This window comes from Ambystoma mexicanum, chromosome 3q (assembly GCF_040938575.1).
Source record: "Ambystoma mexicanum isolate Mex_15411 chromosome 3q, UKY_AmexF1_1, whole genome shotgun sequence".
Classification (NCBI taxonomy): domain Eukaryota; kingdom Metazoa; phylum Chordata; class Amphibia; order Caudata; family Ambystomatidae; genus Ambystoma; species Ambystoma mexicanum.
Genome location: NC_090926.1, coordinates 468358800 through 468377319, shown reverse-complemented (window position 1 = coordinate 468377319; position 18520 = coordinate 468358800). Strand labels below are relative to the sequence as shown.

The 18520-nt window shown below is 47.1% G+C and overlaps 1 protein-coding gene across 1 annotated transcript in view; it reads left to right on the top strand.

Moving 5' to 3' along the window:
- C1QTNF2 (C1q and TNF related 2) overlaps positions 1 to 18520 on the top strand; it is a 98180-nt gene that overhangs the window by 64128 nt on the left and 15532 nt on the right. The window contains exon 2 of the mRNA XM_069654247.1: positions 10105 to 10362. Within this exon, the coding sequence (XP_069510348.1) occupies positions 10105 to 10362 (258 nt within the window). The remainder of the gene's footprint in view (positions 1 to 10104; positions 10363 to 18520) is intronic.

Below are 18520 nucleotides of genomic sequence, written 5' to 3'. Positions count from 1 at the left end.
AGTTCTCAATAGGGCTTCAGCGATTGATCTGGGTATTTAAATTATATGCCGAAGAGAATTTGTTGGTTATCAATCATTCTAAAACCAAAATCCTCCAAATCCGTAAATTTTACAGGTCCACTCCATATGTATGGAAGTTCGGTCGAGGTTGTAGACATGATATATTTGGGGATACCCATGCTTGCCTACCCAAATAAACAAACTATAAAGGATTATCTTTTTGGTAGGCTGCAGGTATTATCCATACCGATGCATAAAATCAAAACCAAATATTTCAAGTTTTCCATTAACCAGCTTTTAAAATACTATGAGGAGAAATTCATACCAAAACTGACGTATGGCTTGGAAGCCTAGCCGATATGGGTTATTGATTTTTTGGACCAGTTGGTAGGATGGATCTAACACAAGGTCTGTTGAATAACCAATGTGGTTCTCTTTGATCTGGGGTGGATCCCTATAGGGGGCTTGAGTAAAGTGGAAGCTTGGTCTGCTATATTGTAAATTTATGACTCCTATGGAGAATTCCTTGTATGAAGACTGGCGAATGATGGTTGCGTCCAGTCAGAATTTCTGCTTTGGACAGCTTTGTCCATTGCTGTCAGGAAATATTGCTGGCCTCAGATATCGAAATGGAAGACCTCAGAAATGATCCTAGTCGTGTCAAACGATTGTTCAGGAGTGACTGGCGTCGCACAATCAACACATTTCATGATTACAGGTCCCTTCACCACTTAGCAAACAAACACAAAAAATCAGGGAGTTCTTGCCTCCTATCTTCAGCTGTGCCCTAGCTCCTCCATCATGCAAGAATTCTTGTGGTTTAGGTGGAACATATATCCGACTAAAGAAATATTGTCTTGCATAAATATAATTCTTGAAGAGGATAATGTTTGTAGATATTGTTTGAAGAGTACCGAGACTGTGATGGACCCGATATTTACTGCCCCGAATTACATTGGTCACAGTGGTCTTTCTTCAGAAGTGTTTGGGACCATTTAGCCGCCATTTCGAACACAGAACAAATATGGGGGATGTGTTTGGCAGGGGAAACATCAACCATGGTAATAGCGGTTACTGGTTTTCTTAATAGTTTAAATCTGGAGGAGTGTCTCTAGATCTTATAAGTTGTGACATTTTAATACGCTTGTTTCGGGTGTATTTTTCTTCAGTTTTTTTTCTCCTATTTCTTTTCTTTTCTTTTTCTGGTGTTATTCTGACTGTCTAGTGCAAACTTTTGACAAAGGCCTTCAGGAAAACTTAGGCACTACCCAAATACTCAGTTTATTCACTTTTGACACAAGCAACAAATGCAATATAAACTCTTCCTCTGCATTCTCCTGGTCATTGTGCTGCCCTTGTTGAAAATGTCCTATTAACCTGCTCCCAGGGATCGAAATTATTATTATTTTTTTATTATGAAAGGCTTTATTTGATTTTTATTTTGCATTTATAAACCTTTTGCCTTATTTAGTACAGTCTAAAATAGTTACATTATTACCAACTTGTACCAGAAAAGAATAAAGTCAGGTGAAATAAGAGAACCCCTTCATCAGTCATGTTTGCATATGATATATTATGGCATTTAAAGCGCGCCTATAAACAAGTGTTTCAAGGCACGACGAGGCAAGGGAGGGGGAACAGAGGAAAGACGGGCAACAATCCTACTAGGCCTGGTGTCATTCAGATCGCGCAAGTGCACGGGAAGGGGGTAGGGGCACTGCAGTACATAGGATGATAGAATAAATAAGTAAGGTACAGCCAACTGGTGGCAAGTGCAAGGGTGAGTGCAGACACAGGTGTAAATGCTGCTAGTGGGACTGTAGGGATACAGAAACAGTCCCAAGTGCGGGGATTGCCAGGGAGGCAGTGCAGGTGTGCGACTGGCAGGGGAGAGGACCTGGGCCTGAGAAACAGAGGGTTGCCAGGTAACCAGTGCAGATTCAGTTTCAGCCAGGAAGTCAGCAGAGAGGAGGAGAAAAAGCAGAAGCAAAGAGAAATTTTTGAGGTGCTTCCGGAATCGGAGATGATTTTCCTCATGTTTTAGGGGCCGGGGAGGCTGTTCCAGAGGGAGGCGCCAGCCGAAGAAAGAGATCTACCTCCAACTCGTTGCTTGGAGAAGTGACTGACCCTGAGGGAGTTAGAGGCGGATGAGCGAAGAGCTCGAGTGGGAAGATATTTACGAAGACAGAGTTGAAGGTATTAAGGCCCCAGGCCCCAGAAGGCCTTGTGGACAATGCAGAGGGTTTTGAACTTTATCCTCGCACCCACTAGGAGCCAGTGCAGAGATTTCAGTCTTGGAGAGATACGATCCCTGGGCTTGAGGCCAAGGATAAGTCTTGCAGTCAGTGGTCGAAGTGAGCAGGAGCGGTCGGGAGCGGTGCTCCTCTACTTTTTTAAATTATGTTTTACAGCTCCTATACTTTTATTTTAAAAGGAAACCGTTCCGGAATGGTTTCGTTTTAAAATAAAAGTGTAGGAAGACGTTGCAGCTTGCACTTTTAGTGCACTGCACTGAACGTTCCCTAAAACAGCAGGTGCAATAGTTTGGGGATTTGGATTGTGTGTGGTGATGTGGTTTGTGGGGAGTGGGTGCAGGCCAGCAGGGAACATAGCTCCACTACTTCTTTTTGTACACTTCGACCACTGCTTGCAGTCCTGTTCTGGATGAGTTGCAGAGGGCGGAGAGTAAAAGCAGGCAGATTTAGAAAGAGGCTGTTACAATAGTCCAGCCTAGAGAGAACCAGAGCTCTGGAGACAGTGAGCTTCTGGGGGAAGGAGAGGAAAGGAAGAATACCTCTGAGGAGGTGCAGCTGGTAGTGTGACTTCTTAGAGACGTCAGAGATGTGAGGAGAGAAGGAGAGTGTGGAGTCGAAGGTGACCCCGATGAGGATAATCTCTGTTTTACTGGAATTAAGGCAGAGATAATTTGCGGCACACCACTCCTGGATGGCGGACAGACAGTCTGAGATGAGAGAGGGAGAAGAGGTGGCTGAAGTTAGCCTGAAAATCAGCTGGGTGTCATCTGCATAGCACTGGAAGTTGGCACAGAGCGCAGCAATGTGGTGGGCAAGAAGTGCCAGGTATTGGTTGAACAGCCAGGGAGAGAGGTTAGACCCCTGGGGAACGCCACTGGTCGAGATAGAGATAGAGGAGAGGAAGGACCCAAGTTGAACCTGGGAGGATCGATCAGAGAGGAAAGAAGTCAGCCACGCCAGGACCTGACCGTTGATGCCCAGGTTATCACGGAGATGGTTGAGCAGGATGGCATGGTTGACCGCGTCAAAGGCAGAGGAGCGATCAAGTAAGATGAGGACACAAGGGGCATTTGAATCGAGGTTGGAGAACAGGTCTTCATGGGTGTTCAGGAGAGCAGTTTCCATGCTTCTAGCAGCTCTGAAGCCAGATTGATGATCATGGAGACAACCAACAGCTTCAGTGTGGAGATTAAGCTGGGAGATGGCCAACTTTTCCAAGAATTTGTCCAGGAAAGGAGTGATGGAGATAGGGCGATAGTTAGCCGGGCAAGACAGGTCGGCAGAGGGTTTCTTAAGAAGAGGGTGCACAAGGGAGTGCTTCAGGAGGGAGGGGAAGACTCCAGTGGTGAAGGAATGGTTGCAGAAGTCGGCCAGAGCAGGAGCCAGAGAGTCAATGTGGTCCTTGATGGTTTTGGAGGAACAGAGATGAACCTGTTTTGATGAAACCTTCATAGATCGGACCTCATCTGGGGAGAACAGGGGAAAGGAAGAGAAGGAGGGAGGAGAGGTGGCCGAAGAAGGGCCAGGGAAAGAGCAGGAAGTAGAGGGAGGAAGTAGAGAGGAGAGAGAGGACAGGATGTCCCGAGTTTTAGAGATGAAATGAGAGGCCATCGCTGTGCAGAGGGCCTGGGAGGGGGCAGGAGAGGTAGAGACTGTGGCAGGATTGGCCAGTTCCTTGCAGATTTTAAAGAGTTCAGCTGAGTTGTTAGATGCTGCAGAGACGTGGCCTTGGATGTGAGCTCTCTTCTTGGTGAGGACAGAGAGCCGGTATTGCCTTTGGATCAGGCAGTAGGCCAGTTTGTCAGAAGTTCTACCAGAAGCACACCATTTCCTCTCAGCCACCCTGCACTTGCATTTGAGGGTGACGAGGTCTGAGTCGTACCAGGAGTTGCACTTGGCTTTGGGCTTCAGGCGGATCCTCATGTAGGGGGCAAGAGCATCGAGAGTATCAGATATAGCAGAGTGGAGCATGGAAAGGGCTGTGTCAGGATGTGAGTCAGCCAAAGGGGGAGGAGGGGATGAGAAAGTGGCGGCGAAAGCCTCAACTGACACTCGCTTCATGGGTCGGATGACCGCGAAGGTGGGTGGCAGTGCTGGAGTTGGCTTGGCCCGAGGGGTAGAGAGCATGAGCTGGGAGGAAAGGAGAAAGTGATCACTCCAGGAGAGAGGAGTGGTGAGAGGGATAGAAAGGGGAAGGTCTGAGGAGATCAGAACATCCAGAGTGTGCCCTGCAGAGTGAGTCGGGCAAGTGGGGAGAATAGAGAGTGAGAGAGAGACACAAAGGTCGCGAAAGAGTACAGAGGAAGGACAGGAAGCATCCAGGTGGATGTTGAAGTCTCCAAGGAGGAGGAGTTGAGTGGCCGAGAACAGGAGGGAACAGGTGAGGTCCGGCTATTCAGAGAGGAAGGAGGAGATCTGGCCAGTTGGCCGATAGATAGTAGCGACAGTAAGGGAATGGCTAGGAGTGAGAGAGCCTGCAAACGAGGCATTCGAAAGAGGAGTAGGCCTGCGTAGGAATAACAGAGGCAGGAATCCACTCTGGGAAGATCAGGGCTACACCCCCTCCGGAACGGTTGGACCTGGGAGCAGAGAGGATCTTGTAGCCGTCAGGGAGAAGAGTGTCAAAGCTTGTGACAGAGCTGGCAGTGAACCATGTCTCAGTGAGACCGAGGACATCGAGGTCAAGTTCCTCAAGGAGGCGGCAGATGTCAGAGGAGTGTTTGACAGCTGAGCAAGAGTTGAGAGTGGCAATATGGAGAAGGATGCCGGAGGCTGTTTGTGTTTTACAATTTTTAATGTTCTTAAACATTTCTAGTAGGAGTTTCACCAATGCCAACGTTAAGCTAATTCTATGTCCTCTAAGCAGCTCCAACCACCACTCTTCTATGGTTCTTCCCACATAGTTCTTAGTGATTCCAGCCATTAGTTGGGTTCTTATATCGTCCATTTTGGGGCAAAATAGCACTAGATGTTTTAGTGACTCCACCTGTTCGCTTTGACATGATCTGCAGGATACTTTTGGCTTTTGCTTTGATCTCGCATTAGTTATTTCTCCAGTTGGAAATAAGTTCAACCTAAATTTCATAAATTGATCTCTAAGCAGCCAGTTTGGAAATAGCTCCAGATATTTTGGTAGAGTGTTTCGTTTTCTGCTTTCAAGGAACGGTTTTCCATACATCTTTAGATTTTGCCGATCTTGTTGAGTATTAATCCAGTCCAAGGTATAAAGGCCACAATAATTGCCTGGCAGATTAGTTTCCATTCACATAGAGTAGTTTATTTGCTCTGTGTAATTGCTTTTTTCAATGCTGCAAATCCACCTTGCTCGGGAGGATCAAGGCATTTTCGATAGAGAGCCAGCGATTTCCAAGTTATTATTGGCCTCATAGATTTCAGGCCTAACTCCATTCTTAGAGCTGGAATTGGTGTGCTAAGAGGAACTCGCATAACTCTTTTCCAAAACGTTCCTTCTATTAGTGCCCAATGTTTTGACTGGAACGAAAACACGGTTTCTGCCCCATATGTTAGAATGGGTATGGCCTTTAATCGATAGAATTCTATTACAGGTTTTAGTGAGAAGCCGCAGTATCGCTTCATCAGAATTCTGCCTTGGCTGTCGAGATTTTTTGCTTTAGCTCTTAACATGTCAAGTCTAGGCTTGTCGCTTTTGCTAGTGTTTAAACACACTCCTAGATAGGGGAAATCTGTTACCTGTAGAATCTTTTCTCAATTGATGTGCCAGTAGTTTGTCTTTTTCTTTGTTGTTCTTTTTGATCACTAAATGCCATCACTCTTGATATTAGTGGGCTTATTTTTAGACCATTTGTTCGTACATAAGTTTGAGCGCATCTAATTGACGTTGTAACCCTACTGGGGTTTGGTCTAATAAAACTACGTCATCAGCGTAGAGCAAACTGCCTACTTTAGTAGCACCAATGTTAGGAGGGAAGCATCTAGTGTGCTCGAATGCTAGTTTGATATCCGAGATAAATGGATTAAACAAGTCTGCTGCCAAAGGGCAGCCTTGTTTTAAGTCCTTATTGGTTTTAATTGGCTTCGTCATTGTGCCCGATCTATCCATTCGTATCTGTATTGATGTTTCAGAATACAGGTCTTGGATTGCTTCCAAAGTAGCTGACGGACATCCCCACTGCATCAATTTTGACCACAATTTGGGCCGGTCGATTGAATCGAACGCTTCAGTGAGCTCAATAAAGGCTGTGTAGATCTTTTTTCCCTTAGTTTGTTCTGCTTGTGCCTTAAAGATGTTAATGAGGAATATGTTTAACGAAGTGCCCACTACTTTGACAAATCCGCTTTGCAAGATGTCCCGATGGTTGGTCTCAACGCTCCATCTTCTCAATAATTATGTGACGAATGAGGCAAACACCTTGCATAAAACATCTAATAGCTATTGGTCGAAATAAGAATTTAACTATCAGGAGGTGAAAGCTGCTCCTGTGTTTTCAGCATCACTCAGTAAGCAGGGGCTACCTCTGGTGAACCAGGAGCCGTTATACAGCGTTCTGCAAATCCAATTCCCATATACAATGCAAACTATAACTTTGTCAATTATACATGACCAATTATGCTTTAAATGGCTACTACATGTGTACCAATGCTGATTTATACACATCCCCAAACACACAAAGTTACTGTCTCATTGCTATGCTTGCATAGCACCATTTGGGCCTGTGGAGCCAACTGCGCCTCCAGGTGGCTGTTGGTATCAGACCATTCAAGCTCTCTTAGTCTATAACCAGGTAATGAATAGCTCCCAGAAATTTTGAACAGTGTACTCCTGACTTCTTCAGAAGACACAACTCTGTCATCCCTCAACAGCAAGCCGTACACATCTTCCACCATGGGCCACCTTCAAAGCCATGTGCATCACCCACCGTGCGCTCAACAAGACACACCCTGAATACCTTCAACACAAGCGTACATGTTACTAACCCAATAGAAATCTGAGATTCGGCTCTGCACTCCTCCTTGTGATCACTTCCTTCAAATCTACCCGAATAGAGGGATCCTCCTCCTCTGTCCAAGCTCCCACAATCTGGAAATCAATCAATTCTACTAAGCATCCACGGCTTAGAGGATCACCTTGACTTCCGGAAGGCCCTCAAGACCTGGCTCTTCTCACCTACAACCTGACAAACCCTATCACACTTCGGGTTAGTAACTGCCTGTCAAATAGATTGAGGCAGTATTGAATCCCTCTTGATCTTTTCTGAGCAATGCAGAGAATAAACTCCAGTAGACACCAGGACAGAATTCTGCGCCACATCTACGAAACCAAGAAACCAGCTGGGACTGAAGGGTATGTATCACACAACATGTTGATGGATCATAGTCGCGGGCAAGGCCACCCACCCGCACGCACACATCTGCTATCATACACCAGTCTAACACAATGCACAACACCTCTGCCATTAAAATGCAGCTACGTCCCATGACATAAATCTGGTCTAGCTGGACAGACAATAAATATCCTGCACTTGCACGCTCTCCCGACTACCTCACAGCACCCATCCACATGCCAGATTGTCATGGGTAGCCAACAGTGACTTGGCCATCCCTACCTATTTTCGCATTGGCTAAAATGTACACACACATTCTAAACTCCAATGACATATTTCCCACACCTTGGACTTCGGTTCACCAAAGGCGTTCACCTACAGTGCTTTGAGGCCATACCAGTGGGTAAAGGCGCGAGACAAATGACAAATTACATTACATCACATGCCCCGGTCTCCCTTTCATTGGCCTTTGAGTTTCCTATTCCTGTCCTTCCCTCCCCCTTCCAATGGCTCTGTGTCTCACCCGACTCTAGGGCTGCTCTTTTCCCATTGGTTGAACTTTACATTGTGAGACTTTGCAAATCCCTGATAGCCCCTATACCCTCTTTTCACGCACCACGATCCTCTCAGACTCTGTTTATATGGATTGTTTGGTGATCCACTGCCTGAGAGTTTTGGTTATTTGTGCTGCTGCTTTTTTATCTGGAGGTTGACTGGCAGTGGAGATTCCATCTTGGTATCTGGTTCGGAGGTTCATTCCACTATTCACTGTGTGTTTCAGTCGCTACTATGCATGATGGTACTTGAGGTCCAGAATCAGGGGTGCATGGCAATGTGTGATTGACAGCTGTACCAAGGTCAACACTCAGAGCACATAGAAGGAGGTCAGAGACTGGGGCCCTCCCAACTCCCTCACTGCACCTCTGAAATAAGACTGTTATGTTATGGTATAGGTATTTCTAAAGCGCTACGGTCAACCTTGGGGATCTTGGTGCTGGAGAGACAGCAAACATCCACAACGGGCAGGTCATACAGAGCCAATCGGACTAAAAAAGAAGTGTCTTAATTGCTTTCCTAAAAGCTAAATGATTAAAAAGTTTTAGTATGTAATGGTAGCTCATTCCATAGCATGGCACCTGCTATGGAAAAAGCCCAGCCTCCAATCCGCATACGTCGATAGGGAGGCACAATAAGCAAGTCTGCCGTTGCAGAGCGCAAATGGCGGCTCGGACAATAGCGCACAAATTTAGTTTGAAGAAACTCTGCGCCCTGTTTATGTAAAACCCTGTGTACAATACACAGAGCCTTAAACCTGATGCGTTGTGTCACAGGCAGCCAGTGAAGGGATCGTAGTACTGGGGAGATGTGGGCTCCATACGGGGAGCCAGTGGCAACTCTAGCTGCTAGATTTTGCAGACGCTGTAGTCTCTAAATAAGCCCCTTTGGCTGGGCCAGATCTAGCGAATTCCAATAATCCAGCCGGGATAGTATCAGAGCTGCTACCACCCGATGGCAGAGAGGCTCAGGAATTAAAGGGAGCACTTTTTACAGAACTTTCATCTCAAAATGTCCCGCTTGGCAGGCGGCTTAGGCATATGCTGTGGTAGGCCTCCTACACCACACCTCGAAGGGTCCCTGTCACATGTGAAATAATCCTTTTTTTACTACTGCCAACAGGGGATGCAAGGCCTATAAGAACCCCATAGGTATTTAATAATTGTGGTAGGTGTGCCCAGGTGGGTTCTATGTCCCTTTGCCAACAGGAGTTTTTTTGGACAAACTTACATCGAAAAAACACATTCAAAATATTTGTTTTTATATTTGGGCCCTTCCCCCCAAAACCCCTTCCCTAATTTTTGCCCCTATTCCAACCCCCTCTCTACCATTTTAATTCCCTTATCCCCCTCCGCCTAAATATTTCGAGAGTTTTATTAATGTCATTTGTTAGTTCAAAATTACATCAAAAAAGTCCTGTCGGCAAATCAACGTGATACCGTCCAGGTGTGCGCATCCACACCTTCTTTGGCAGCTGGCTTGATAATAGCCGGATCAGAATAATTTATGTTTCTGTTAGATTCATTTTTAAACTGTTCTTAGAAATAGATGTTTTAACTACAGGTAGGTAGTTGGTGAAGCTAGGATACAGATCATCTGGGATACACACAAGTATAAACATCAGTTCTGTGTTGTCAGTATAGTTCTATATTTTTCTCCTCAACAAGTGTATTAGCATAGCAAGGTTCACTGGGGTTACCTGTGCTAGGCTAGGCACCACAATGCCAAGATCCAGCTTGATCTCCGGGTTCCCTTTTCCCTCTTTTGGGATAGAGAGAACACAGCACTATGGACCTGCAGCAATGGGCTATCTCAGCCGTAGTGGCTGTTCTGAGGCACTGTCCTTTTGGGAAATCTCACTATTTCTAACATGCTTATCAGCTTCTTCTGCTAGATCACGGACTGCCACAACAAGATGGACTTAATCTCTCTCTACCTATTAGTGTCATTTGCTCAGCATGGTGATAGCCTGTAACTTTTTTCTTTGCCAGGTTGCATCATGCTTTCTCATTTATTTCTTCTTTGGACTTTGCTCGGTGCGTCTAATAATCTCTTTGGAGCATCAGCTGAAGAAGAGACAGAATTCCAGAAGGAATCACCGCAGGTACTTTGCAGTATTCTAGGGCCACCCGGTCCCCCAGGCCTACCAGGAGCACCCGGATCTCCAGGAACAGTTGGGAGAATAGGATTCCCAGGAAAGGATGGGCCTGATGGAAAAGATGGGGAGAAGGGAGAAACAGGAGATGAAGGTAAGATCATCTGCAAAGTGATATGCTGCAAAAATGACTAATGTTTTTTTGGGGAGTTCAGACTGTGCTTTGTAATAGACCATGTGGTAGTTCCATGTAAGAGAGTCAGAGGGAATTAAGGCCTAACTCGGCCTCTATTTTGGCCCACTGTCACATTTGTCTCAGTTTAGGTGTCTTGAAACAAGCTCTGGCAACTTCTATTATGGTATTGCACTTTTCTATTGCTGTCACAGTCCTGCTTGAGTCGACCAATACTATTCCAGGTCAGTGTTTTTGCTACATGTTACTGTAACATTCAACATAGTGGGAAGACTTTGGAAAACAAATCTGAAGGACCTGAACACCCTAGAAATTGCATCAAGCACACCACAAACTATAGATACACAATCCAAAGACAGAAAAATGCAAAAGATGTGATGAGAACAACTGATCAACAATTCACAAACTGGCCATCCTCTTCAATAGTTCAATCTACCCCACTTCATGAACATCCTTCATGCATCTCAGAAACTCTTGATTGTCCTCTTCCTTCAAAGAAGTCACGCCTATAACCATAGAGGACACACTCAAAACTATCTCAGGAGGATAGCTCAGTGGAAACGTGCTCGCCTTGGAAGCAAGACGACACGGAGCAAAACAGGTTCGATCCCCGGGTCGGCGCTTAGAAAACTCTGGGTATTAAGCACGTTGCAAATAACCTATCATATCACTAATCTACAAATGAATGAAGCAACCCAACTGTAATAGGGCCATGGTTTTAGCACTGGCAAGGCGAGGGAGGGAGAGAGTCCTGACCCGAAGACCCTTTCCTGGGGCTTGGGTGCAGGGGGGCGGGTCCCAGCCCTTCCTTACCTGGAGAAGCCACAGCTCTGGCACCGGGTGGGGGGAGAGAGGACAGAAAGGAAGCTTCAGATGGCGAGACCAGCACTGTAGGGGAGAGGCTGTCAGTCCAGCAGTGTGAAGCCACCAAGAGGTCAGCACTGCACCTAGAGCTGCAGCAGGAAGCCGAGGAGGCAGTGGGTTGTCGCTGAAGGAGTAAGACATTGTGTGATGCAGCAGTCAACATTACACTAGCCACTGGAGAAGGATGCAGCAAATCAATGCCACGGGATGCAGAGAGTGCCACAACGCTGGTGCAGCATTCTGAAATTGAATGCAGCTGCAGAAGACCATGTCAGCTGAAGCCGCAAAAGGCAATCAACCACTAGCTAAGTTGTGCACCTTTAAAGTAGGGGATAAAGCCATGGACCTGCTGCCCATCACTCAGAACAAGCTATTGGCCAGATGGAAAACAACACCAGGGAGACCCTCTTACCAACCCTGCCACCAGGTCTCGCTCCAAGGAATTTCTAGGCAGATACCTGGATGTGTTCTCCTGAAACCATTATCATTATGAGGGGTGGTACATAAGATCCAAACGCCACCCAGAAGAGTCATCAGACTAAAACCCTATCGGTTACCTGAGGCCAGAAAGAAGATAGTCAAGGAGAATGTCAGACTCTGGTTCCACCTCCCCATGCTCATCACCTGATTCTTCTGGGACTTGCCCTTCGGGATGGATCTTGGACCTGGGAGACTTTCTTTTCTTACTGGAGGTCTTGTCTTTAGGGGTCCGGACCTTCTTCTCGTGCAGATAAAGTCTATCCCCTCTGGAGGCCACCCAGACAGAGGCTGGAACCTGTCCTGGAGGCCTCCAGGGGGGCCAGCCTCACATCCAGGGAAAAAGCCAAATGCAGAAAAAACCCTGTAGATATTGGTAGTAGGAGACGAGGTGGTCAGTCCAAGGAAACCCAGGCAGAGCGAAGGAATCACCTCTACTGCAGGATTAACAGAAGCTGGCACTGAAGATGAAGGGTGGTGATGGATGAAGTCGTAGAGTGGTCTGGTATTGCGTATCCAATAAACAAACTCCCCAATTTGTACAAGGAAGCAGTTACCAGAACCCTTCTCTCCGGTAAATGAGTACTGCAAGTATGAAACAGAATCTTAGATAGGAATCCCAGAAAGGATGCAAGAAGGATAGATAACAGAAAGAGGAAGGAAATTCAGATGAAAGATAAGTAAACCGAAGGAGAAAATAGGGAGTACACCCAGTGGAGAGATGAATGGCTAGATATAGCAGTGATGAGTTAGACCTGAGTCAAGAAGAGAGTGCCGTGGTCCGACTGTCGGTGTACCGAGTACAGCAGGGAATGCAGAGGAATAGCAGGTAAGAAAACGCTGCCGCGCACAGAAGGAGACTGCAGGCGGGATGAATGGAGCGGCAGAGAAGCCGAGCCGAAAGAGCAAGGAAGAGATACGTAACGGCCGAACGCCATACGTGGGTAAGCAAAGATGGCAAGAGCCAAAGCAACAATGAGACAAGCTGTAAGCCGTGAACAGAAGGACCTGTTCGGGGAAGTAAGTACAGCGAACACGCCGACACTAGAAGGCTGTTCGAGAAGGGAATAACAGAGAGGAAAGGTGGGGAGTCCGAAAAGGATTTGAAAGGCAAACAAAGGCGACTCAGAAGCCCCAGGAAGGAAAGTAAACACAGAGTAACGGAGCGTTTGACGTGCAAAACAAACACAGATACAACGCACTGATCTCGGGGGCAGAGTCAGCATTTATAGATGACTCTGCCATCTTGGATGAGGACTAGAGCGTGGCACACCGCTTTCAGCGGCTCCACAACGTCCACCTCTGATTCCTGACAGAGAAGCTGAACAAAATGCTGGTCCTTGGCATAATAGAGAGATCCTACAGTAAGTGGTTCAGCGATCGTGCTGGTGCACAAGTCTAACAATATCTAGAGGATTTGTATAGCCCTTCGCTGATTTAACAAGATCTTCAAAATTGCTGCATACTCCATGACCCAGATAGATGAATTGGTGGAAACCCGGAGAGGGGCACAGGTCATTCCAACGTTGGATCTTACAAAAGGGTATTGACAGGCACCCCTGGATGAAGATGCCAAGTGAAAACTAGACTTTTCTACACCTGAAGGTCTCTTTCAATTCACAGTGCTCCTGTGTGGTCTCCATAGGGCACCTGCTACATTCCGACAGTTGATGGACCCCATACTGATCTCCTCTTCACTGGTGCTTGGCTCAACAACATTGTTGTATATAGCAGGACTTGGAAAGGTCACCCGGCAGCACTCTGCTCAACTCAGAACGTCCACTGCACAACTAATCCAGCATAGTGTCACCTGGCCCACTCATTAGATATACACCTCGGATTTCAAATAGGAAATGGATTGGTGTTGCCGTAAAACAGAAAGGTGGAGGCTGTTCAAAGTGTCCAGTGACATATCACAAAGAAAGATATTGAAGTAGCCCTGGGGCTGGTAGGATATTACCACGGATGTATGCCCAACTTTTCAGAACCATCAACCCCTATAACAGGAAAACTGATAAAAGTCCACCCCAATCCTGTACAGTGGGATCATCGAGCTCAGATGGCATTCAAAAGAATAAAGAACACTCTCCTTAAGAGCCCAGTATTGACCATACCAGACTTCTCAAAGGAATTCTTGCTACAGACAGACACCTCCTCCTTGGGGTTGGGAGCAGTATTATTGCAGGTCCAGAATGGGGAGGAGAAGCCATGTTATTAATCAGCCAGAAGGTCTTTCACAGGAAGAACAACTATCCAGTAGTGGAGTTAGAATGTCTGACAATAAAGTGGTCCAACATAGCCTTCAATGCTACCGAACATGCCCATTTAAATGAATCACAGACCATGCGTCCTTCGTGTAGATGGCACGAAAAAAGGCACCAACCCTCTCATCCCTTCAAGCTGTATGTGTTCATGGCCGAACACTGGGCAGTTCTAAAACATCCAGGTCAGATTTTCTCTCCCGATATCCTCAGGTAGCCTGGGTCGGACGAGGACTTAAAAGAAAGGGTGACTGTGTGTGACTGGGCCAGTTGAGAGCAAAGGATGAAAAGGAGGACCAACAGACCAAGTGAACAAAGGACGGTGTTGAGAAGCGTGGAGGAGGATTGAATAATTAGTGTACACGGTGAGGTATTCGTTAGTGGGAGAAAGTGGTACTTGGGCGTGAGTGTACCTGCAAGGTGAGTGAAAGAGAATAACAGGGGGAGTAAGGTGTGAATGGAACTGAATGAGAATGTGGCTGGGAGAGTGAAAGGAGGACGACTGTGGGAGGTGTGTATGTGGAGTGTAGTAGTGAGGAGATGGGAGATTAGTAGAGTGGAGAGGGGTTAGTTGTAATGAGGAGAGTAGAAAGGAGAGTAGTAGAGGGGAGAGTCATAGAGTGGAGTAAGAGGACATTGGAGGGAAAGAAGGGAGGCGCAAAGAGGGAAAGAGTGGGAGGAAGAAAAGGGAGGAGAGTAGTAGGAAGGGAGAGGAGCAATGGAACATCAGGGCGAGGAGTACAAGAGCATGCAAGGAAAGGACCAAGTAAGGCCTGCTGTGTCTGGAAGGCATCACCTCTTGTACTATATGTTTGTGGGACCACGTTAGGAGTCACATAGATAGTGCCCAGTGGGAGAGAGAAAAGGAAAAAGAGTGTTTGCCCTTAGGCCATCACGAACAGCCAGTTAGTTGTTACAGTAGGATTTAACAATCTCTATTGACCATCCTGGGGTCTGGGGAGACCAGGGAGAGGGGGATGGCCCTTAGTGAGCCCCTTCTTAAATATATCAATAAAACCCTTGAATGGTCTTAGAGAGTTGGTGTATTCTTGAGACCATCTGTGACACCTGAAAAAACTCAAATCACATCTTTGGAGTACTCCAAACGTAACTCTAAAACCTCCACCTACAGAATATTCAACTGAATTCCAGATCCTTTGCATCAAGGGAAAAGCCTTTAGGAACCTAGTGCCCAACTGCATCGCTATGCTGTACAGAAAATACGCTCCTCTGAGAACACTATTGTCCAGCTCCACAAACAAGCTTCCTCCACCAACCTAAACATGAGAACAAATAAATAAAATCAAAACTGAGAAAAAGACTGGACAAAACCGGCCCTAAATGGAACTCCCTCCCCCTTGTACTAAGACTGCATCCCAATCATCTGACATTCAGGGAATACAGAAAATGCTTTGCTTCAGGAAGGCATTTCCCTAGAAAAGATTAAGAAACCTGGTCTAAGTGACAATGCCATCAGCCCGTCCTTGTCAGGAGGGCAACAAGCACCAGTCCTATGCAGGAAGGGGACAGAGGAACAAGAGAGGGATCCAATTCCGTTCCCCTCACTTTTGCCAGCATGTGTCTTTGCAGACCCTTATCTCCAGCCATGTCACTTGATGCAGATACTCGCCACCGTTTTCTCTCACTTTCAGACACATCCAATCCAGTGAAGAGAAAGCCAGGACAACCAGACCAACCGATTGCATGCTGATACACCGAACACAGCCACAGCGCCACAGAGACCCAAGCACAGCAACTGGCAATTGCGAGAGAAAGACACTGGCTGCAATCTCACACTGCTGCAATGTGGGAACTCACCACACAGAGCAAGCGGAGGATGCCTGAAATTACGCACTGTAAAATAACCCTAGACCACCATGTACTAAGAGAAGAACTGAGCCATTCCCCATACGTACTGATGCAGTCCCAGGAAGCAGACCTAAAAACATGAAATATACCATTGAACATCCAGCATCGCCAGGGTCATCCCATGGCGAGTCCACACTGAGGAAGTGGGTGGGGCTTAGCCCTGTCTTAAAGACTACCCCTAGCACATACACATCCCCACAAGGGGAAATGGAACAGGATTGGCTAAGGAAAGCTGGCCAATCAGGACAAAGGGAGGGACAGGAATTGTGGATTATCGGGGTGAGGTCAGTAGTAGAGGTGGACAAAGGGACCAGAAGGGAGAAGGAGGAAGCGGCACCATGTGGCAGAGATTTGTGGTGCAGGAGAGGCATTGGCATAGCAGATCTAGTGGCCCTGCAGCTTGAGTGTATGTGTGTGATAGATGTGTGTGTAGAAAGGATGGTGTAATTAGTGAATGTGAGGTGGCTGCACAGGATGTAAGGAGGGTGGTTGAGTCATGGTGTGGGAGGAGTAGCCGGAGGTTGGAGTCCTGTGATACTTTTCCCATTTGCCAAAGGCCTCACCGGATAATGTACCCAGAGCTCCATCACAGCCACTACCAATCATTGAGATGAACAAGTTACTCTCTTACCTGGTAACGTTCTTTCAATGGGATGGTCCGACGACATATTCCATATCTATGACAGTAATCACCACAGCTATGATGCTTCGGAAAATTTTCAGCGTCTGCATCCTGCGTTGATGATGTCGATGCGCCGTCCTCGAGGATCTCCTCAGACGGCCGACGTCACCGGATGTGATAAGTAGGACGCACGACGCCCGTAGCCTCAGTTGTATTTTTTTCCCAGAACGTGTGCCACCAGTCTTCTGCCAGTCTGACACACAAAGCCTTGCGGAAACGTAAGCTGCAATCGCATAAGAAATTCTGTAGCGGAGAAGGTAGGGAGGGAGCGATATGGAATACGTCGTCGGACCATTCCATCGAAAGAACGTTACCAGGTAAGAGAGTAACTTGTTCTTCGAGGGGATTGGGTCCTCCGACGTATTCCATATCTATGACAGTCTCCCAAAGCAGTACCAATGCAAGAAGGTGGGAAAAGAATTTAGAAAACAGAAATTTAGCATGCCCAATCAAATTGCGGAGTAAAGGACCGCCTTGCCAAAGGCCAGATCCTGCCCCCGGATGGAATCGAGGGAATAGTGACGTACAAAAGTATGTACCGAAGCCAGGTGGCTGCATCACAGATGTTGCGAATAGGAACACCCATCTTCAGGGCAGAAGAGGCAGCCATACCCCTGGTAGAATGGGCCCGTAAGCCGACCGGGGGGTCCTTACCCACCAAGCGGTAACACTCAGATAGCCAAAATAATCCAGCGAGACCAAGTCTGTTTCGTCACAGCCTGTCCCAAACGCTTTCCAGCGTAACCAATAAAGAGCTGATCGTCCACTCTGACCCGGGACATGCGTGAAATATAAAAGCTTAACGCTCTCCTCGGATCAAGCCTATGGAGCCTCTCCTCTTCCTTACCAGGATGTGGAGGAGGATAAAATGCCGGAAGAACAACCTTCTGGCTTAAATGAAATTCCAACACCACCTTCGGAAGAAAAGAAGGACGAACTCTAAGGACAACCCTGTCCTTATGAAACACAGGGAAGGGTGGTTTAACTGAAAGTGCCTGTAAGTCACTCACTCTGCGAGCGGAAGTGACCGCAACTAAAAATACAGTTTTCAGAGTTAACATTCTCAAAGGGCATGAATGCAAAGGATCAAACGGAGCACCCATCAGAAACTTGAGAACGAGGTTCAAATCCCAACCGGGCACCTGGAAAGGTGGCGGAGGGAACACATTAGTGAGCCCTTTCAGAAACTGAGAAATTAAAGGAATTTTAAAATAGGAACACTCTTCAGACGAGTGCTTAAATATGGACAGCGCTGCCAGGTAACCTTTAATGGTACCCACTTGAAGGCCCCTGTGGGCCAAAGAAAGCATAACAGACAGAACCATGGGAATTTCACATGCAAAAGGATCCACATTCTTAACCCTGCACCAGTTGCAGAACTTACTCCAACGGCAACGGTACAGGGACTTTGTTGCAGGCCTTCTGGCCGAAAGCAACACCTCCATCATGTCTTCAGGGAGGTCCCAATCCTTATACCTCAACCTTTCAGAAACCAAGCGTGAAGGTTGAGGGACCTGACCTCTGGATGGAGAACCTGACCACCCCTCCCGTGAGAGCAGATCGTCTCGGTAGGGAAGACGACAGAGGACAGATGGACAAGTCGAGAAGGTCCGGGTACCACGTCCTCCGGGCCCACGCCGGAGCAATGAGGATCATCCGGGAACCGAACCTCCGTAACCTCTGCAGTACTTGCGGGATGATGGGACTGGAGGAAACGCATACAGCAGTGGGAATGACCACTCCACCATGAATACGTCTCCTAAGGCTCAGTTTGGAGGAAATTCCCACGAGCAGAACCTCTCGCACTTCCGGTTGACACTGGAGGCAGAGAGATCCACTTGAGGGGTCCCCCAAAGGGCAAAGATCTCCAGGAGAATATCCTGAGCCAACTCCCGCTCGTGAGAGATCGCGCTCTGCCTGCTCAGAGCGTCCGCCGTCTCGTTTTCGTCTCCTGCCAGATGAACGG